Genomic DNA, 21,313 nt, shown 5'->3' with positions numbered 1-21,313 from the left:
CCACTCCCTTTGTAGTGTCGGCCCGTCGGCCCTAGGGGATGCTCTAGGGCGCGCTCTCGCACCGCTCGGCCCTCTTCGGGGGCTTTTCAGACTGGTTGCTACTCGGTTAGTTACCTGGTATCACCGACAAATTTAGAGATTTGGATCATCTCTCTAGAATGTCAAGTGTACCATCGAACTAGAAATTAGAGAAAAGCCTTTTTGGCTACCAGCAGTTTTCATATTCCTAGCAAGAAATTTAATCTCCCTTTACATTCAGTAAATCTCTAGGCCGGGAGCTTTATTTTCAGTACTCTTTGTTGTTGGTTTTTTGGCCGCTCCTGGCAATACTCAGGGCTTATTCCTAGTGGGCTCAGAGAGCCATATGGAGCGTTGGAGATAGAATCTGGGTAAGTGGCATGCAAGTCAAGTGCCCAACCTGCTCCCACTGTACTATCTCGCCAACCCAAGTTTTAGTACTTTACTCGTTTTAGGGGGCCACCACTGTCTTGGTGCTTGGGAAACTGTGGTGCTGGGGAAATAACCCAGGACCTCATACAAGGCAGGTGCTTGCCCTAACCATTTAGCTACATCTCTGTCCTGCCCTGAGCTTTATTTCCAAGCCATGTCAAAAGCAAGAAAAACAGATACTTGGGGCTGGAGTGATAGCACAGTGGGTAGGGCGATTGTCTTGCACGCAGCTGACCCGGGTTTGATTCCCAGCATCCCATATGGTCCCTGAGCACCGCCAGGAGTAATTCCTGAGTACATGAGCCAAGAGTAACCCCTGTGCATCGCCATCACCGGGTGTGACCCAAAAAGCAAAAAAAAAAAAAAGAGAGAAATAGATCCTTGATTTTCCATTCCTGCTTTAGCTAGAATTTGTTTTGTCTGAGAAGAAAAATTCATGTTTTGGTTTTTTTGGAAGTGAGTAGGGCTGGGCCACACCTGGAGCATTTAGGGAATATTTCTGCCTCTGTGCTCACAAATAACCCCAGGGGGTATTGGGAATACCATATGCATTGCCAGGGTTCATACCCAAATCTGGCAGCTGCATACCTGGTAAATGCTTATAGGAAGGGTCAGAGATTTAACTCATAGCCTCATGCTCGCAAGGCAGGAATTTCAGCTGCCAGGTAATCTCCCAGATTGCTTCCTTTGGAACAGAAAGACGGATGGGGCCTGAGATATAACATGGAGGTTAAAGTGCATGGCAAGATTGCTGTCAGCCCACAGCCTCAGCAGTATTTTTATGGCATTGGGAGCTGGGTGGTTTTTGCTTGGTATTTTTGGGGGGTTGGTGATGGTGGTGGGGTGGCCACGTTGGCAGGGCTTCCTCCTCCTGGATCTGTGCTCAGGTATCACTCACCAGTGGTGTTCAAGGGACCCTATGCAGTGCTGGGGATTAAATCTGGGTCAGCTGCATGCAACACGAATCCCTTAAACCTTGTACTGTCACATTTACTCACTGTCTGCTTCTTTTTTTCTTTTTCCTTTGGCAATAATCAGGGATTACTCCTGGCTCTGGCAAGGCTCAGGGGACCATATGGTGTTACTGGGGATTGAACCCAAGCTGGCCACACGTGATACAAGCGCCTTACTCATATACTCTGGCTCTGGCCCTTCCTTGCTGCTCCTCATGTTCTTTCATCATCTGTTTTAATTCTCTACTCTCACCTCCCTCCCTCTCTCTCTCTCTCTCTCTCTCTCTCTCTCTCTCTCTCTCTCTCTCTCTCTCTCCACACACACACTCAGACACACACACACACACACACATACAGTGCAACATTGGGTTGCAAACCCAGGTCTTATTCAAGCAAGACATGTACTCCATAGTTGAGCCCTTTGTTTCCATTTTTTTTTTTTTTTTGCTTTTTGGGTCACACCCAGGGATGCTCAGGGGTTACTCCTGGCTCTGCACTCAGGAATTACCCCTGGCGGTGCTCAGGGGACCATATGGGATGCTGGGAATCGAACCCGGGTCGGACACGTGCAAGGCAAACACCCTACCCGCTGTGCTATCACTCCAGCCCGTTTCCGTATTTTTAAATTTAGTCTGGGACCACTCTTGGCAGTGTTCAGGGCTTACTCCTGACTGGACTTCCCCCAACCCCCACCACTTTGTATAGATAGACCAATTTTTAGTCTTCTTACAGAACTGGAGCGATAGCACATCAGGTAGGGCATTTGCCTTGCACGTAGCCAACCTGGGTTCGATTCCTCTGTCCCTATCGGAAAGCCCGGCAAGCTACCGAGAGTATCCCGCCCTCATGGGAGAGCCTGGCAAGCTACCTGTGGCGTATTAGATATGCCAAAAACAGTAACAAGTCTCACAATGGAGATGTGACTGGTGCCCGCTCGGGCAAATCGATGAACAACAGGACAACAGTGCTACAGTGCTATACTTTACCCAGCTTTTAAATTTTCTATTGGGAGTCCTTTCCTGTCTCGAGTGTGGGGAAATCAGCAGTCCTCAAGGTACCAGTCAGTGCCCTTTGGGCCTACCTTCCTTGCTCCTCTATTATCTTCAGCAACAGCAGCCCTGCTCTATGGGGTTGGCAGGGAGGGGAGGGGAGGGAGGTGATATGGAGGATATATATGCACAAAGCTGAGGGCTGAGTGCAATCCACCGGAGGGCCGGAGATAGTATAGCAGGTAGGGTGCATGCCTGTCAGGCAGCCAACTGTAGTTTGATCCTTAGCATGTGAGCATGTGACCCCTGAGCATGTGACCCAAACTGCCACCCTCTAAAAAAATTTATATATAGGTTTGGCGCACCCTTCTGTCCCCTAGAAAACATGGGCTCAGCCCCAAGTACCAACCTGAGTTCTGTGCACCTGAGTCTATTAAGTTCTTTGAGGGCAAGAGGTTTGGTAAACACATTGCAGATCTACCCTGCAGCCCATGGCCACACATAAAATATTTTTCTAGTGGACTGGTAAGAAGCATTAGTCTGTCATCAAAATGGAACTTCCCACTCTCATGTAGATCTCAGATCTCTAACCCATTACCTCACAGTTAAAAGATAAGACCTCAGGGGCTGGAGGATAGCACAGTGGGTAGGGCGTTTGCCTTGCATGCGGCCGACCCAGGTTCGATCCCCGGCATCCCATATGATCCCCCAAGCACCGCCAGGAGTAATTCCTGAGTGCAAAGCCATGAGTAACCCCTGAGCATCGCTGGGTGTGACCCAAAAAGAAAATAAATAAATAAAAGATAAGACCTCAGAGACAGGGGGTAGGCAGGTGACTAGGAAGTCTGGGGCGCTAAGGCCTGGGGTGCATGCTTTGCACACTAAGGCCTGGGGTGCATGCTTTGCAAGAGTCCTGCACCACACAGCAGCATCCTGCCCTATGCCAAGTTCTACCAGGGAGTTGCTCTCAAGCACGGCTGAGTGTCTGTCCTCCAACCAAAGGCCCTCTGAGGTATTAAGATATTTTCTGGCCACCTCCACATGCTCAGGGGTCCCTCAAGTCTGTGCAGGGGAATTTGTTGGGAGGAAACTGAGGGCTTATGTGGGACTCAGGGGACAGGCAGCAGCATGCTGGGCATCTCTGCATCCCTGAAAGGACTTCCTCAAGATCACACACACAATGGCAGGTTCTTGCTTCTTGGGTCACACCCAGCGATGCTCAGGGGCTACTCCTGGCTCTGCACTCAGGAATCACTCCTGGAGGTGCTGGGTTGGGTGGGGGGGGCGAGGCATATGGGATGCTGGGAATTGAACCCAGGTCGGCAGCATGGAAGGCAAACGCCCTACCCTCTGTGCTATAGCTCCAGCCCCAGTGGCAGACTTTTAGTATTTTGGGCCACACTCAATAGTCCTCAGGGATCACTCCTGGTCATGTGCGGGCAGGGGAGGATATATGCAGGTGTCTGGGATTCCAACCAGGATCCAACCTTGTGGGAGGCAGAACTCCTCCCCACAGTAGGAATTTTTTTTTTGGGGGGGGGGATGTTGCACATCTGGCTGTGATCAGGAATCAATCAGTCTGCTGGGACACAGACCTTATCTGGGGCCAAGGATTTAACCCAGGTCAGCCGCGTGCAAGGCAAAGTGCCCTGGTCTGCTTTACTATCTCAGGTGCCTGCAGAGGATTTTTCTCAAGTTCAGCCCCATAGGGATGGAGGGCAGTCTTGTGAGGATGAATAAGCCAGCCCACTTTCCAACACCTCTCACCCATCCCTCTCCCAGTCCTGACCTGTGGGGTCATGGGCACGGCTACAACTGGCCTGGTAGAACACATTCCCCCATTCCTAACCCACAGAGGCCCTTGTCCAGGAAAGGCAGATCCCTTCCCTTTGGCAACAGACATGGACAGTGAAGGATCCGGGCAAATCATGCTTTATACTCGGGCAACTGACCTTTTCAATGCCCCACACCTGGCCAGTCTGCCCTCTCAATCCAGGTGGCTCTCCTGCCAGGTTGCCCTCCCCAGAAAACCATCACCCAGATAGATACCCTCACAACAAAGACCACACCATTTATTTACAAAGGCCGGTGTGAGGTGGGGAGGGCGCGAGCGCCATGGGCATCCCGCTTCGGCTGTGGCAGCTCCTCCTGCCACCGTGCTCAGCCGGGGCCACCACGCAGCCAGGCCAAGCGGCAGAGGGACAGTGAACTCCCATGAGTTCCAGTCCCAATCGCAGGCCGCTGTGCCAGCCCCTCTTCCTTCCGCAGAGAGAACTTTCTGGCTAAGAAGGAAACAGTTCAACTCGGAAAGCAGAGACGGGGGTGTCCAAGGCCAGGGGCCGGGGGACCAAGACGCTCGTGCTCTCCCCAAGCCATGAGATGGTGTTCACAGCTGACAGCCTGTGGGGTCACCTCATGTCCAGGCCCGAAGGCCACCCTTCCACTCCACCTCAGCACCCATGTGGGAGGCTGCATGTATGCCCTGAACTGTGACAGCTCCCATCCCCTTCATGAGTTTCTGGAGGCCCCGAGGGAGCTCGGATCCCAGTATACCGTGGAACACAGGCGGCTCCTGGCTCCTGCATTCGTGGACATGTACATTGAGTGGCTGGGTGGTTGGGGGTGGAGCTGGGTGGCACCACTGCAGCCCTGCTGCTGCCTTCATCGCCGATTCATCCGTTTCCTTAGCCTCCTCTGTAGTTCCTGCCGCCGGCTTCTGCCCAAGAGGGTCTGGGCACCTCTCCCCTAACTGTCAATTCCAACCACTTGGGCTTTTTTTTTTTTTTTTTTTGCTTCTTTGCCTTTTTCTCTCCAGACCCCTCATCCTCTGCTCCATCCCCCAGGGCTGGTCCAGGTGGACTACCTGGGTCTCAGAGGTGACTTCCTTGCCTCTTCAACTAGTCTGGAAGTCCCAACAGGCCCCCTGAGAAAGTGCCGGGCCAGGTCATTCCAGCGGGAAGGGGGAGGAGCCCCCAGCATCTTTTGGCTGAGCAGGGAATACCTGCCTCCCCTCAGCTACAGCTGGGAGGCCCTGAGGTGGGGCTGGAGAGAAGGAAGTTTCCAGAAGTCAACAGAAGCGTGAAACCAGAGCGGCTACCGATGAAGAACCTCGTCCAGACTGGGGGGTGGGCACTGCCTCAGACTCGGCTGCAGGCCGGAGACAAACCGCAGAGGCCGTAGAACACGCTCTGTGAAGCAGGAGCGGAAGCGAAGCGGCTGCAAGGACACAGGTCAGCCCACAGCCTCGGGCAGCGCCGCAGCACGGAGGCGCGCACTCCAAAGTCACCCAGTCTTTCGGGACATGAGGAGGGGGGAGACGGGGTGACAAGCAGCAGGTGGGGACTGGCCGAGGAGCCCAAGACGGTGCCTGGGGAGGGGGAGTGCGGGGGTGGGCCCAGGCTTAGGAGAGCTGTGAGCCCAGGAGTCTCTCGATGGCCGCGTTGATGTCCCCTCCCGTGGCGATCAGGGCCTGCAGGTTCGCCTCCCGGTTGATGAAGCCCATGGAGTTGAGCTGCTCCAGCTGCTGCTGGAACCTGACTTCTGGCATCTGCACCTGGAGTGGGGGACAGGGCTATGAGGCGAGCAGGGGCCCACGTGGGCCTCTCTGAAGCACCGTGCAGCCAGGCAAGGGGGCAGGAGGGACACGCTGACAACAGGGCCGCGTCACTAAGTGTGTAATAATGTGGCCAGGTGCCCCAGGCCACCCAGCCCTCTCAGCCAGCCAGCCCTGCAGTCCACTGTGAGAAGAAAGATGTGGTGTCCTTGGGCCCTGCAGTGGGGGGGGTGCCCAGGCCACGCCCATGGGGCTGGGGCTTGAACCAGGGTCAGCCACAACACAGCATGACTTAACCCCGGTGCTATCGCTCTGTCCTGAGTACTTTCTTCTCTGTTTCTGCAAAGGTGTCGTGGGGCCTACCAGGTGGTAGTCAGGGGAGCCCCTGGCTCTGTGCTCAGAGGTCCCTCCTGGCAGGGCTCAGAGGACTCTATGTGGCACCAGGGATTGAATCAGAGTCGGCCAGATGCTAAGGAGCACTTTCACCCCTGTACTCTCTCACCAGCCCTGGGTAGCTTCCGGTGACAGGGGCTGGAGAGACGGCACAGCACAGCATGAGGAACAGGAGGGTCTCTGCAAGGCAAGCCTGTCTGTTTTCTACTGTCTAGCCAGGTAGTGAACACAAAGCAAAGGCTTTCCAGGGGCCAGAGTGATAGTCGAGTGGGTAGGACATTTGCCTTGCATGCTGCTGACCGGAGTTCAATCCCTGGCTCCCCATTGGTCCCCCAAGCCCCACCAGGAGTGATCCCTGGATCTGTGCAGAGCCAGGTGCAGCCCAGAATCCAAATCTCGGACACCCCTTCCTGGGGCTCTTCATTCCTCAAAATAAAGCTGGACCAGTTCCTGGTGATCCCACCTGGCAGTAATTTTAAGAATTTTGTGGGCACGGGGCTGGAGCGACAGTACAGTGGGGAGGGCGTTTGCCTTATATGCGGCCAACTGGAATTTAATCTCTGGCATCCCATATGGTCCCTTGAGGACCACCAGAGTAATTCCTGAGTGCAGAGTCAGGAGTAACCCCTAAACACTGCCAAGTGTGACCTAAAAAGCCAAAAAAAAAAAAAAAAGCATTTGGGGTAGATAAAATATTTACATTAAGAGTCACATCCAGCAGTGCGTGGGGCTTGGGGCATGAGGGATTGAACTCAAGGCTTTCTTTCACATGCTCCCCACACATTCCTGTTGACTGGTTTCCCCAGACTAGACTAGTCATAGGAGAGAGGCTGGAGGCCACAACGTGGCCCAACGTGCCATCCGAGAACCCCACCTTTCCCTCTGCAGCTCAGAGTCGAGTCCCTTAGGCCGTGGAGAGAAATGTAAATGAACTCTCCCAGGCTTCTTTACCCGCAGTGCCAAGGATCAAACAAGAGGCACCATGCCTGCAAGGCCAGCACCTCCACACCAGGCCTGTCCCTGTCATGACCATTCTCGCCTCCAGTTCACAGAGACAGAAGCGGGTCAAGGAGGGTGGGTCCTGATAGAAGCAGGTCAGGGAGGCTGGGTCCTTTCCACAGTGGCAAGAGGGCAGGGTCTGATGCCAAGTCAGGCCCATTCCAAAGGCTGCTCGACCCTGACCCTTGCTTGGCACTGCACGGATGGAAGTGGGCATCCCCACTCTTGCACCTCCCCCCCCCCCCCCCCCCGCCATGTACCTGGGAGCTTCCACTTCCGGCCAGAAGCTGGAACATGTGCTGCATGAGCTGCCGCTGGGCCCCAGGCTGGGAGGGCGTGGTTGACGGGGCGGGTGAGGAGGTGGGGCCCTCAGATGGGGCTCCGGAGTTGCTGCCTGCAGAGGGTGCTGGGGTGCGGGACATTCCAAAGGAGCCAAGGCTGAGGGCAGGGGCGCCCAAGGCAGTGTGCGGGAGGGGGCAGGGACAGAGCATAGGGTGGGGATCCATGAAGAAAAGGTAGAGAAAACAGAAAGACACTTTCAGAGACATGCCATGGCCAAGGGTAGAGGCCGCCCCTGCCAGCACCAGCCCCGTCTCCTCCCAGTCAGCGGCCCACCCACCTGGATACCACTCCTCCCACCCAGACAAAGGGCAAGCCCCTCCGCGCTGGACACTGACTCCTCCCACCAGGCCGCCTGCCCTCACCTGGGCACCAGCCCCGGGGCCTCGGTCTGCAGGGTCTGCAGCCCCTGCTGGATTTGCAGCAGCGCCTGCATGGCACGCGGGTTGGTGAGGATGGCGAGCGACTCTGGATTCTGCATCTGGTGGGAGAGGTGCCGCGGCTGACGGAGGCAGCAGGAGAGCCCGAGGCCCCAGCACTGCTGCTGCCGCCGAGGCCTGTGGGGCGGCAGCGGCTGGACCCGCACTCGCTCACCTGCTGCAGGAAGACTGGCAGCTGCAGGCGGAGCTGCTCCTGCAGCTGAGGGTTCCCCGCGAACAGCGGCACGTTGACCATCATCTGCCAGGCGGGGAAGGGAGTTGGGGGAGGACACAGACCAGAGACACTCGCCCCTTTCCGGAGGGCCCAGCGGGGGCAGGGGAGGACGGAGACACGATGGGACAGACCCCACACTGCCCGGGGACTCCCCGCGGCTGTTCTCTCTCAGCCCTACCAACCCACAGGGCTCCACCTGTGGGAATTTTGTTCCTCACCCAGGTGTACTAAGGGCTACTTCCTGGTGGTACTGGGGGTCCTGGCAACGCCAGAGTCGAACCAGGGTTATAGCATGTATGGCAGCACCTTAACCCACCCCCACCCCACACCCCACCACCAGGAGTTTCCATTGTCCAGAACAGTACCCAGGGTGGGTAACTTGCTCATGTCTCACAGCCAGAGCCGCTCCCCAGGCCCAGCTCATACCTGAGTAGCAAAGTCGGGGTTCTGGGCGAGCGCCTGCATCATGCTGCGCATGTAGGGTGCGGAGATCACGTTCTGCATCAGCTGGGGGTTCTCCGAGATCTGCTGGAGCAGGGCCTGCATCTCAGGGCTGTTGAACACCCCTAGGCAAGGACAGGCAAGACGGACGCTCCAGACCATGCCACACACTCCGCCCCTTCAGCCCACCTGACACCAGACGCTGCCCACCGACACTCGGAAGAACGGGGGACCAGCGGCCAGGGCCTCTCTTCGCACCGCAAGTGCTCCCCCGGGATCCCCTGCCAAGGGCGTCAGCTGGCCGCTGTCCGATTCATCCCCTCTGTCCAAGATCAGGCAAGGTCACGAGTGAAAGGGTTTGACCTGCCACCCCAGTCTTGTTACCCCCAGCCCCACTCAGAAGCAGGCATGTCCAAGGCCTGGCAGGTGCTGGGGCTTGGAGCTGCCCCCTGAGCCACCAAACACCTCAGGACTCAAGAATGCAACCTCTGGGACTGGAGTAATAGCACAGCGGGTAGGGCATTTGCCTTGCACGTGGCTGACCCGGGTTCAATTCCCAGCATCCCATATGGTCCCCTGAGCACCGCCAGGAGTAATTCCTGAGTGTATGAGCCAGGAGTAATCCCTGTGCATCGCTAGGTGTAACCCAAAAAGAAAAAAAAAAAAAAGAATGGCACCTCAGACACTGGGAAAAGGGGTGGGTGTTGAAACATGGTATGTCTGAAACTCAATCATGAATGACTTTGTAATTTCACTGAAAAAATAAATAAACCACAACCTCAAATCAGGGATTGAATTTATGTCCTGGGTTTTTTAAATGGGGGCTGAGACACAACGGGGTCCAGAGAAATTGGGGCGTCCACACTCCCAGGATCAAGGAGCAGTAAAGTGCAGAGAAAGGGGCAGCCCCAGCACAGAACCCACGCTTCAGTCCCCGGCAGCCCAGCGGCCGCTTTCTCCCCACCCCAGAACTGCCAGTGCCACGTCTCCCCTCGGTCCCCACCAGATGTGCTCCCCCGGTAAGTGTGCAGAGCATGGGGTAGAGAGCATGGGGCAAAGCTTAGTCCCGGGCTGTTACTGGGGCCAGTCCCAGAAGAGCAGGGGATGGGGGCCACCACCCTGGAGGCGTCAGTCTCAATTTCAGGAGCACCTCAACCCCCATGCGGCCCTGCTCGTGGGACCCATGAAGCTAAGACATACCTGACCCCAGGCTAGCAGCATTGATCCCAAAGGGGTTTGAGACAGTTGGGTGCACCTGGCTGGCGCTCGATCCTCCACTGCCCTCCCCGCTTGCGCTGGGGGCCTGCGAGCTGGGGGGTGAGGGGCTCCAGGGGTTCGGGAGGGGCTCTCGGTTCTCAGTCCGCAGAGGCTGGGATGAGGAGTTGTCCGAGTTCCCGGCCAGGGAAGAGAAGGGGTTGTTGCCGAACTGGGAGGAGGCAAAAGTTTCGGGTGAAGCGAGAAATCTGAGGGCCCCCTTGGATCCTCCCCCTGGATACATTGGCACCCCGGGGTGGGGGGGCTGGTAGGAGCCCCAGAACTCCCCATCTCTCTGGCTCTGCCCACAAGGTCCCAGAGGGTCCTGCCCTCAGCAGATGCTCAGAGTCCACGCACTCAATCGCCCCCGTTTATCCCGAGGGTCCTGGGGAGCCGGGCTCGTGGGGCCTCTCCTGGGCAAAACTGGGGTCTGTCTGCAGCCCACCGCTTGTTCAGCCAGCATGTGGCCACGGCTCATCAATCCCTACAAAAAGTCTGCTCTGGTAACTGGCCTGATACCAACTTCACTTCATCACGGCCCCTTCTTGGAGGTTTCTGGGACATGGTGTGGTGCTCAGGGATCACTCTTGGTGGAAGCCATCCTGAGGACCACACTGAGCGCGGCAGGGTGCAAGGCCAGCACTCCTCTAGCTGTTTATTTCTCTTTTAATCTTCTTGGTACACTACAGGGGCATAATCTTTCTTCCTGCCATTCCACAGAGACAACCATGGTCACTAAGCACCAACTACGCACCTGGCTTATTTCTATTCAGGTTTACACTATCTCTCGTATACAACAATGACCTACCATGCCTAGTAAGGTTCAAATTTTATTTTTGTTTTATTTTGTTTGTTTTTGGGGCCACACCGAGTTGTGCTCAGGGGCTATCTGAGGCTGAAAGCTTGAGGTTCACTCTCAGCGGGCTCAAGGGATCCTAAGATGCCGGGGATTGAACCCAGGGCGCCCTACAGGAAAAGCATGTGCTCCTGCCAACTACCAAACTACCTCTCAGGCCCCCAAGACTATATTTTGTGGGGGGGACAATTTTTCCTCTTTATTCAGGGTTACACTCAGTAGTGCTCGAGGTCACTTATGGTGATGTTCGGGGACCGTGTCCTGCTAGAGATTGAACCTGGAATCTAGGGTACAAAGTGCTCAAAGCAAGCTATCTCTGCGGCTCACCCCCTCCCCCACACTTTTTTCTTTTTTTTTTTGCTTTTTTGGGTCACACCTGGCGTTGCACAGGGGTTACTCCTGGCTCTGCACTCAGGAATTACCCCTGGCGGTGCTCAGGGGACCATATGGGATGCTGGGAATCGAACCCGGGTCGGCCGCATGAAAGGCAAACGCCCTACCTGCTGTGCTATCACTCCGCCCCCAACACACACTTAAAAAAAAAAAAGTTTTAAACATTCCTCCTTCAGGGGCTGGAGTGATAGCACAGCGGGTAGGGCATTTGCCTTGCACGAGGCCGACCCGGGTTCGATTCCCAGCATCCCATATGGTCCCATGAGCACCTCCAGGGGTGATTTCTGAGTGCATGAGCCAGGAGTGACCCCTGTGCATCGCCGGGTGTGACCCAAAAAGCAAAAAAAAGCAAAAAAAAAGCAAAAAAAAAAAAAAAAAAAGCTAAACATTCCTCCTTCACTCTCACTCTCTCGAAAGCATTCGGGGGAGATATTCAAACGCTGTTTAACATGTCCCCCGCACAGAGCGTAGACAATCAGACCTGAGATTCCAACTGCTTTGCTGTCGTTTTTGTTTTGGGGTTACATCCTGCAACGCTCAGGGTGTACTCCTGGATATGCGCCCAGAGATCACTCCAGGCAGAGCTTGAGGGACCACCTGGGGTGCTGGGGATTGAACCAGGTTGGTTATGTGAACAGAAAATGCCCTACCTACTGTACTATCACTCTGGCTCACCAACTGCTTTTTTTGTTTTGTTTCTGTTTTGGGCCACACCCAACAGTGCTCAGAGGCTATTCCTGGTCAGTCTCTGTCTGGGACTAAATCTGGATTGGTCGAATGCAAGGCCCCTGCTCTAGCTCTCTGGTCCACTCTAGCTGTAATATAGAAAGATTTGTCAGGGGGCTGGAGCAATGGGTAGCTGGAGCAACGCCTTGCATGCGGCCAATCCGGGTTCGATTCCCAGCATCCCATATGGTCTCCCGAGCACCACCAGGAGTGATTCCTGAGTGCAAAGCCAGGAGTAACCCTGAGCATTTGCCGGGTGTGACCCCCCCCCACCAAAAAAAAAAAAGATCTGTCAAACACCAAAAAGACCACTCTTCTGAAGAGATTTTATTTGTTTCTGGGCCATACCTGCCCAAACTTGGAGCATACTCCCAGCTCTCAAACTCTGGTAGTGCTTAGGGACCTACATCTGGTTCCAGAAATAAAACCTGGGCTGGGGTATGCATGCACCCTAACTACTGCACGATCTCTAACCCCAATAAGTATTATTTAAATGTACCCTAATTTGGAGGTGGGTAGGGCGATAGTACCATGGGTAGGGCATTTGCCTTGGACATAGTCGACCCAGGTTCAATCCCCAGCACCCCATGTGGTCCCCTGAGCACTGCCAGAAGTAATTCCTGAATGCAGAGACAGGAGTAACCCCGGAGCATCCAGGAGTAACCCCAGAGCATCGCCGGGTGTGACCAACCCCCCAAAAAGTACTTTAATTTTACGGACAAATTTTGGGGCCAGAGAGATAGAACAGCAGGTAAGGCGCTTGCCCTGCAAGTTACCAACACGACGTAGTCCAATCAGGAGTGATCCCTAAGCTCCTCCAAATGTGGCCCCAAAGCAAAACAAAAGTTTTACAAATTCATAAGGGATTCCTAGAAACAATTGCTAAAATGGAAAAGAGCGATACCAAGAATATTCTATGGGGCTGGAGCAATAGCACAGTGGGTAGTGTGTTTGCCTCACACGCAGCCAACCCGGGTTCGATCCCCAGCATCCATAGGGTCCCCTGAGCACCACCAGGAGTAATTCCTGAGTGCATGAACCAGGAATAACCCCTGTGCATCGCCGGGTGTGACCCAAAAAGAAAAAAAAAGAATATTCTAGATAAAGAATAAGGTGGGGGTTCCTTTCATCAGATGCACAGAACTACGACACTGTGGAATTACCATTGGGAGGGACAAACAGATCAGTGGGGAAGAGTCAGCAAGCACGTGACCATCTGCAAAGGTGCACAGAAGTAGCAGCTGGCGAGCACTGACCAGTTTAAGGAGAAGGGAAGGGCTCACCCTTGCCTGGCACTGTTAACAGGTGCCTGTTCATTTGTGCAAGACGTATCAAGCTTACATGTATCATACAGGCACCTTTCTGAGTAGCCCACCATCAGAGGGAAAGGAAGAGGAGGGGAGGGGAGGGAGAGGATGGAAAGGGTACAAGGAAAGGAGGGAGGGAGGGAGGGAGGGAGTTGAGGGAGGAAGTGAGGGAAGGAGAGACAGAAGGAAGGAAGAGAGGGATGGAGGAAAGAAGGAAGGAAAGACAAAACTTAGCCTTCTGAGCACTGTCAGGAGTGACCCCCGAAGGAACACTGAACTTGATCAAAACATCAGAAAAGATGCACACACACAAAAAAAGAAATTAATAAAGGATCCAAAAAGTCAAGGAGACTATGTATGGCAGTATGTGAGGACAATGTGTATATAAGAGAATGCCGTGATTGTATCTGTAATTTTGTCTATTTGGAACAAATTCATAAAGCATTCTCAGCACATATTCCAGGGGTTAAGGCACTTGCCTTACATGGTCAACCTGGGTTTGATCCCCAGCATGGCAGAGGGCACCCCCAGAACCCAACCAGGAGTGATCCTTGAGCACTGAGCCAGGAGTAAGCCCTGAGCACTGCTGAGCATGGCCCCCAAACCAAAAGCCAACCAAAAGAGTGCACATTCCCAGGGCCTGATTCCAGTAAGTGTTCTGGAAGTAACTCACAGTGGGGGCCCAGAGACAGGTTATCAATAAGGTGCCCAGATGATCCCAGTGCAGGTGACAATGAGTGCCACACTCAGACTCTCTGGGGCGAGTGGGTATGACCCTGGGCTGGCCCCTGCACCTCAGAGCCTCTGGAAGCCTTTCTGGGGAATTCGGCAACCTTCTGTCCCAGGGTCTCAGGCCCAGCCCCCGCTCCGAGGGCTGGAGAGCAGCAGAGAGGGGCCGACCTGCCGCAGTCTGGAGGAAGGAATCCCAAACCCGAGCCCACCTGTTCCCGGGCAGCGCTGAACATGGGCTCCTGGATGTCTGTGTACATGCGGCGCAGGGCGTTGTACCCCCCAGGGATGCTCTCCAGGTTGCTCAGGGCCCGGTCCTGGTTCCGCATCATCTCCTGCATCATGGCTGGGTTCCGGGCGAGCTCCATCGTCTGAGGGAGAGACAGAGGATGGAACCTGGGACCAAGAAGCACTGGGCTGGGGGATGGGGAGGCCCTAAGGAGGGGCCTGCACCAGGATGAGGATTCTAGATCCAGGAACTGGCTACAGGGAGAGAGTTCCTTCCTTGATTAAAACTGAGGTGTGGGACCAGAGCAATAGTACAGCAGACAGGGCATTTGCCTTGCATGTGGCCAACACAAGTTTGATCTCCAGCACCCGGAATGAACCTCTGAGCCCGCCAAAAGTGATTCCTGAGCACCACCAGGAGTGGGGCCCCCCAAATAAATAAATAAAATCAAGGTGTCGCAGCTGACTCCCTAAGGATGAGAGGACTTCTAATGGGGTACATGATTCCAAGTGGGGTGAGGTCAACCCTGGCTCAGAATGTCCACAGATATCTTAGGAAGCACCGGGAAATGAGGTAGATATGGATGCAGGAAAGGGAGGAAGCGGTAGAGGAAAACCACCCCATTGAGTTCCTACATACAGGCAACTGTGACAGTTAAATATACTTCAGCCCAGAGTGAACACCACCACACCCTGTAGGTATTTCTGCCTCTGTTTCACAGATGAGAACAGAAGTGGTAGGGCTAGACTGCAGTCCAGGCCGGCGTCCCTGGGAAAGGACCTCGGGTTGGGGAGGCCCTGAGGCTGAGACAGGCGCAGCGATGAACAGTGTCAGCCCTCCCAACGCCACTGACAACGCCAGTGTCAACTCTCTTGAGGATTACAGGGATCAAGCCCAGGGTCCCAGAAGGCCAGACTGCCACCCAGATTCTATTCCTGAGCCACACCCCGGGATCTGCTCACTTAGTAATGACCCAATGAGGACAAGGCTTCCGGCACTGTTCCGTTTGTATTGCTATTATTAGCATTGTAGCACTGTCATCCCGTTGTTCGTCAATTTGCTCGAGCGGGCACCAGTAATGTCTCCATTATAAGCCTTCTTGTTACTGTTTTTGGCATATCAAATATGGCACAGGTAGCTTGCCAGGCTCTGCCATGAGGGCGGGATACTTTTGGTAGCTTGCTGGGCTCTCCGAGAGGGACTAAAGAATCGAACTCGGGTCGGCCACATTTTTTTTTTTTTGCTTTTTGGGTTACACCCGGTGATGCTCCTGGGTTACTCCTGGCTCTGCACTCAGGAATTACTCCTGGCAGTGCTCAGGGGACCACATGGGATGCTGGGAATCAAACTCGGTTCTGCCACGTGCAAGGCCACGGCGAGCAAAGCAAACCTACCCGCTGTGCTAGCTGTGCTATCACTCCAGCCCCTTGGCCACATTATTATTATTTAAAAGAAAAAAAAACCAATTTGAACCACCACTGAGAAATACAAAGTTACAAGTTCTGTGACTGAATTTCAAGCTTCGGGCAGCATTGGAGACAGTGAGCCCAAAGGCCAGGCAATTGCTGGAAGGAACAGAACACAAAGCCTGGCCCCACCCAGCCCTGGCAGACATTCCTCACCTTCCTTCCCTACCTTTCACTCCCAGGCCTGCAGGGCCACTGTCCCTGGTCCTGCACACCCCCTCCTTACTCTCAGCCTGGGGGACTTCCTCTAGGAGCCCTCTACTGCACTCTTGGGAGAACCCGGGGTTATCCGGAAGAGAGTACCCAGGAGCACCCCCACTGCTGTTCCTTTTTTCAGAGGGGCAGGCCACACAAAGTGGTGCTTAGGTGGGGCTGGGGGATACCCCCGTGCTATCTCTCTGGTCCCTGCTCCAACTGCTTGCTCATCCCACCTCCCTTGGAGACCAGAAGTTGTGCCCTCACTACTGTGTCCCCAGTGTGGAACATGACTGCTGAGTGAACTCATGAATGAACAAATAATTCGAGCGGGGTGGGGGAAGGGCAGGCAGGTAAGCGCAGAACGCAGGGTGTCCCCCGGCCCCACCCACCCCTCTCACTCACTCACCTGCCTCATGAGTTCGGGGTTGTTGAGCATGTGGCTGATCTCGGGGTTCCGCTCCATCAGCTGCTGCATCTGAGGGTTGGCCATGATCATGTGGCGCATCAAGTCGGGGTTGGACATCATGTCCTGAACCAGGGGGTTCTCCATGATCTGCGAGAGCATCTCGGGGTTGGACATCAGCTGCCTCTGCATCTGCTGCTGCAGCTCCATGAAGTTGGCCGAGCCCAGGCCCAGGCTGCCCAGGCCCAGGATACCCCCGAAGCCAGCTGCAGGGAGGGGACAGGGTCACTGCCTGCCACAGGACCACAGATGCCAGCAGCCCAGCAGCCCTGTCCAGCCACCGCTGCAGCTTGGAGAGCAGCCGGTAGGGCTGAGCCAAAGTACAGCGGGCAAGGCGTTTGCTCACATGTGGCTGTGCCCGGTTTCCTCCCCAGCACTGCAGCCCACCAGGTGTAATTCCTGAGCGCAGAGTCAAGAGTAAACACTGAGCACCATGAGGTGTGGCCCCCAAAAGGAAAAAGATCACCAGAGCAATAGCACAGCGGGGAGGGCATTTGCCTTGCACACGGCTGACTCGGGTTCAATCCCTGGCATCCCACAGGGTCCCCCGAGCACTATCAGGAGTAATTCCTGAGTGCAGAGCCTAGAGTAACCCCTGAGCACTGCCCGGTATGACCCAAAAAGAAAAAAAAAAAAGAAAAGGATCACACAGGAGTGGATGGGTGACATCCCTGTCCCCCACAGGCTCCCAATGGACCCCGCACTGCCAGCCCCAAGGCCAGTCAGTCTCTACACAGATGCCCCCTCACCCCCTCTCCCATCCCCTCCCCCTCTGCAGCTCCATCAGAGGCTGACTTCCTGCCCTTCCGCCTTCCGCCCTAGCTCAGAAAACCTTCCCACTGCAGAGGTTCCTGGTTCCCCTTCCTCTGGGCGTGCCCCCTCACCCCCACACACACACAGTGCTTACAGAGAATGGATGCAGTAACGCTGGGGGGGCCCTCCCCAGCCCCAGGGGACGGGCCCCCCCCACTGCTTCTGCGGCTTCCACTGCCTGCATCCGAGGCGGCACCGCCAGAAGCAGAGGCCTGGGTGGGGGTGGCAGGTGAGGTGGGCGTGGTGGAGGGTGCTGAGGTGGGGTCCAGGGTGGATGGGGAAGAAGCAGTGACAGCAGCTGGATCTTGAGCCCTGAGGACACAGAAAGAGACCCCAAGCACAAGTGAGGACCCAAGGAGGGGCGGGAGGCCCCGAGACACAGGGAGCACGAGCGGGGAGTGACTGAGGAGCAGGGGGCCCATCCAGAGCAGGCCTGGTCCTCCCAGAAACTTACTTCTGAGGGGTCTTGATGACCAGGTGGACAGTGAGTCCGTCCTTGATCCCGTGCTGGCTCAGCGTGTCCCCGTCCTTGAGGATCTTGCCTGCGAAGATCAGGACCAGCTGATCCTGCTGAGCCTTAAACCTCCTGGAGATTTCCTCTTTGAACTGCGACCAAGAGGCAGGGGTCACTGTGGGCGGGTGATGCCCCCCCGGCCAAAGCTCCTTCTCCAGGGGGAGGCCCATCCTTCTGCCTTAGCCCACCCCTCCTGAGCCTTTCTTCCCCTCCTAGTTTTCACTTGGTTTTGGTTTGGGGGCCACACCTGGCTTAGACACCATATATGGTGCTTGGGACTGAATCTGGGTCGGCCACGGCCATGAGCAAGGTAACTGCCCTACCCAAGGCCCCCGCCCCCCACTGTGCCACTGCTCTGGCCCCATTTTTTATTTTGGGACTTGGGGTACCTTCTAGCAGTGCTTGGGGGCTATCTCCAAGTTTGTGCTTGGGTGCTCAGGAACCCCAGTATAGTACTGGGGATCGACCCTCAATCTCATGCACGAAATACTTATGACCAGCTCAGCTGTTGAGCTTTCTCTCGTTAATCCTCTTTCCTATCTGAAGGGGTCCTGAGGATCAAACTCGGGACCTCACACTCGAAAGCAAGTGTTATACCACTAGGTCATATCCCAGCTGCCCCCACCCCACCAGGTCCTTTCCTCCAGTCTTTGTTTGGGGGCCACGCCCAGTGGTGCTGAAGGGCTACAACTGGTGCTCAAGAGTCATTTCTGGCCGGTGCTTAGGGACCCAAACCCGGGGCTCCCACCCATGAGGCACATGCTCAGCCTTTGGAGCCATATCTCCCAGCAGTTCCTTCCTTTTTTTTTTGTTTTTTTCTTTCTTGGCCCACACCCAGCGATGTTCAGGGGTTACTCCTGGCTCTACACTCAGGAATTACTCCTGGCGGTGCTGGGGAGACTATATGGGATGCCAAGGACTGAACCTGGGTTGGCCGCCACATTGCAAGGCAAACGCCCTCCCCACTATGCTATGGCTCCAGCCCCCTGCAGTTCCTTTCTTAACCAACAGCAGAAGCCACCCTCTACAGAGTCTCCAGGCTCTGTCCCAGGGTCTCTACACCCCTCTTCAGTCCCTTTGCCCCGGCCCTGGGAAGACCATGCCAGGTGGTTTCTCTCCATCCTCTCCTTCATTCTTGGCCACAGCCCTGACGCCCTCCAGCCTTCCCTTCTCAGGCCCCCCACCCCACCCGTCACACTCCTCATGCTGCTCAGCCTTTTTGCCACAATGATAACAACTAGAAATGGGTGATTCCATGAAGCACCAGCCATCCCCAAGTTAAAAGTGTAAGTCTGGGTAAGGACTCATAGTACAATGGGTAAGGCACTTGCCTTGCCCGCCCAGTTCCATCCCTGGCACCCCATGTGGGCCCCCTCCTCGCCAGCCCTAGCAGGAGTAATCCCTAAGCAGAGCCAGGTGTAAGCCCTGAGCATCACTGGGTGTGGCCTCTCCAAAAAACATATGGAACATCTGAGAAAGCATTTGCTTTGCATGTGGCACCCCAAAAGGTCCCTAGAGCTCCATCAGAACTTTTCCCTGAGGGCAGAGCCAGGTATAGGAGGGGTGTGGCCAATTCCCCCACCTACCTAAATTCCAATGTAGATTATCTCCACATTGTTTTTGTTGTGTTTGTTTGGGGGCCACACCCAGAGGTGCTGGGCTCAGAAGTGCTGCAGGGCCTCCCACAAGCAAAGCACATTCCAGCCCTCTGAGCCCAAATCCCCCAGACCCCCTGGGATTTAAAGAGAAAACTGAGGGCCAGGCAGGCTGCCACTGAGCCCTTGCCTCCAAGGCTCCCCCTCTTAACCAAACACATTGCCTTATTTCCAAAGTGGCTTGAAAGAGAGCTCCAAGGGCGGGGCATATCCTTTATTTGGGGGGAGCGGGGGGCACAGCCGGCAGTGCTCGGGGCTTATAGTGGGGCTCCGGGGATATGTGGATGCTGGGGATGAAACCCACGTGCAAGGCAAGAGCCCTCCCCGCTGTACCATCTCTCGGCCCCTGGGATCCGGGTTGGACACCGCATGCCGCCCCCGGCACCGTGGGTGGGAGAAGCCGGAGCACAGCGCCCTGCACGGAGCAGGGAAGGAGCCCCCTCGCCAGCACCGGCCGGTGGGACACCCCATCCCCAGCTCCGCAAAACAGCCACGGATGCAGCAGGGCGGGAGGGCGACGATAGCAGCGCCGCCGAGCGGCTCCGCGAAGGCTCAGGCTGCGCGGAGCGGGGCGCCCCGCAAGCAGCCCCGCACGGAGCACTGTGTGAAGGCGGCGCGTGCACTTGCTGCGCCCAGGCGGCGCCGCCACTCGGCGCTTCCAACCAGGAGGGCCCGCGCAGGCCCCGCCCCTGTGAAATTCGGAAGCGGCCGCCGGGGGGTGGTGGACGCGGGCGAGCGTCCTGCCCTCGGTTCCTCGTGCAGCACGTTTTTAGTGAGCACCTACTGCACGCTAGGCGAATCCCCGGGGCGCCGGGCAGCCAGGGGAAAGCCCGCGAGCAGGGGGCGTCCTCCCCGGCCCCCGCCGCGCTCCTGGCCCCGAGCGCGGCCTCTGCACTCGGCCGCGTTCCCCGCGCTGCCTCCGTGCCTCGAACCCCGAGCCGCCGCTGAAGCCGCTCACTCCGCTCCGACCCGCGTCCTTCCCCCTCCCCACCCTCGCCACGCCCCCAGCCCCGGCCACTCGGCGACCCCCGGCCTCCCCCACGTCCCGCAGCACGCGCCGCGCTCCTTCACCTGACCTCGCAGCGCGCCCCCTCCCCGCCTGGCCCTCGCTAGCGCCCCCCCCCGGTGCGCACGGGGACCCCCGGCTGTCCCGGGCCTCCCGTGCGCCCCCCCCCCCTCGGCCCGGAGCACCCCCCCACAGTGCTTTCGCAGACCCCTGCTGCACGCTCCCCCCCAGCCCGCACTACCTCCTTGACCGAAGCTCGGTCGCAGATCACAATCTCTTCCTTGTCCTTGGGGGTCTTGACGGTGACCCGAATGGGGGGCCTCGCCTCGGCCCCACTCGGCTCCGCCATGCCGCCGCCGCCACCCGGCCGCCCGCCAGCCCGCCCCGGCTCCTCCTCCTCCTCCCCGCCCGCCCGGCCTGCCCGGCTCGGCTTCGGCGCCTCCAACACTCCCCTCTCCCCTCCCCTCCCCTCCCCAAGGCTCCACCGCCCCCTCCGGACCTGCCGCAGCCACAGCGCCCCGGGCGGACCGGGGGGGCCACTGCAGCGGGGTCCGCCCAGGTCCGAGCCCGGGGGTCCCGCCGCCTGCACTGGGCCGGGCCGGGCGGTGGCCCTGCAAGGGACCGAGGGCGGGGGCAGGGCGTGTCCTTCACTGCAGCGGCCGCGGGGCCACCCCGGCCCCCGCCGCAGCGGGACCGCGACCCACCCGAGCCGCGCCGAGGCTCCCCTGGGGCCGAAGCGGCCCCAGCCCCCGCCGCGGGTAACTCCCTCTCCGGGACAAAGGACCTTCTGTTGTCGCCGATTTATCTAAGTTCCCTGGGATCTCGGTCCTTGCCGGGGGAGCCCAGCGCCTTTCCAGCGCGGGGCCTCCCGGGACCAGAACTTGGCCCTCCGCGCGTCTTGCTGCTGGGGTCTCTAGGGCTGCCCCTTTTGGT

The 21,313-nt window shown here is 56.8% G+C and overlaps 1 protein-coding gene across 1 annotated transcript; it reads right to left on the bottom strand.

The window, feature by feature from the left end:
- Window positions 1-4,438: 4,438 nt before the first annotated feature.
- On the bottom strand, window positions 4,439-20,819 carry UBQLN4 (ubiquilin 4). The gene is made up of 11 exons (XM_004619302.3): window positions 20,622-20,819; window positions 17,660-17,811; window positions 17,300-17,517; window positions 16,336-16,598; window positions 14,249-14,407; window positions 9,972-10,197; window positions 8,757-8,896; window positions 8,271-8,354; window positions 8,042-8,157; window positions 7,598-7,775; window positions 4,439-5,945 (listed from the first exon to the last, which is right to left on the bottom strand). The coding sequence occupies exons 1-11, from the start codon at window positions 20,727-20,729 to the stop codon at window positions 5,793-5,795; spliced, it is 1,797 nt and encodes a 598-aa protein (XP_004619359.1). The 5' UTR covers window positions 20,730-20,819; the 3' UTR covers window positions 4,439-5,792.
- Window positions 20,820-21,313: the final 494 nt, after the last annotated feature.

This window comes from Sorex araneus, chromosome 5 (assembly GCF_027595985.1).
Source record: "Sorex araneus isolate mSorAra2 chromosome 5, mSorAra2.pri, whole genome shotgun sequence".
In the NCBI taxonomy this organism is placed as follows: Eukaryota; Metazoa; Chordata; class Mammalia; order Eulipotyphla; family Soricidae; genus Sorex; species Sorex araneus.
Note: the sequence above shows the minus strand (reverse complement) of the source record. Positions and strands in the feature narration are given on the sequence as shown.

Bases quoted from the DNA above. Each gene is read 5' to 3' on its own strand.
- UBQLN4 (XM_004619302.3), bottom strand. From the start codon at position 20,729: ATGGCGGAGCCGAGTGGGGCCGAGGCGAGGCCCCCCATTCGGGTCACC. The intron at 16,599-17,299 runs GTAAGCACTGTG...CCCTCCCTGCAG, and splicing joins CGTTACTGCATCCATTCTCT to CTGGCTTCGGGGGTATCCTG. The intron at 7,776-8,041 runs GTGAGGGCAGGC...CCCTGCCCTCAG, and splicing joins GCCCCGGGGCTGGTGCCCAG to CCTTGGCTCCTTTGGAATGT.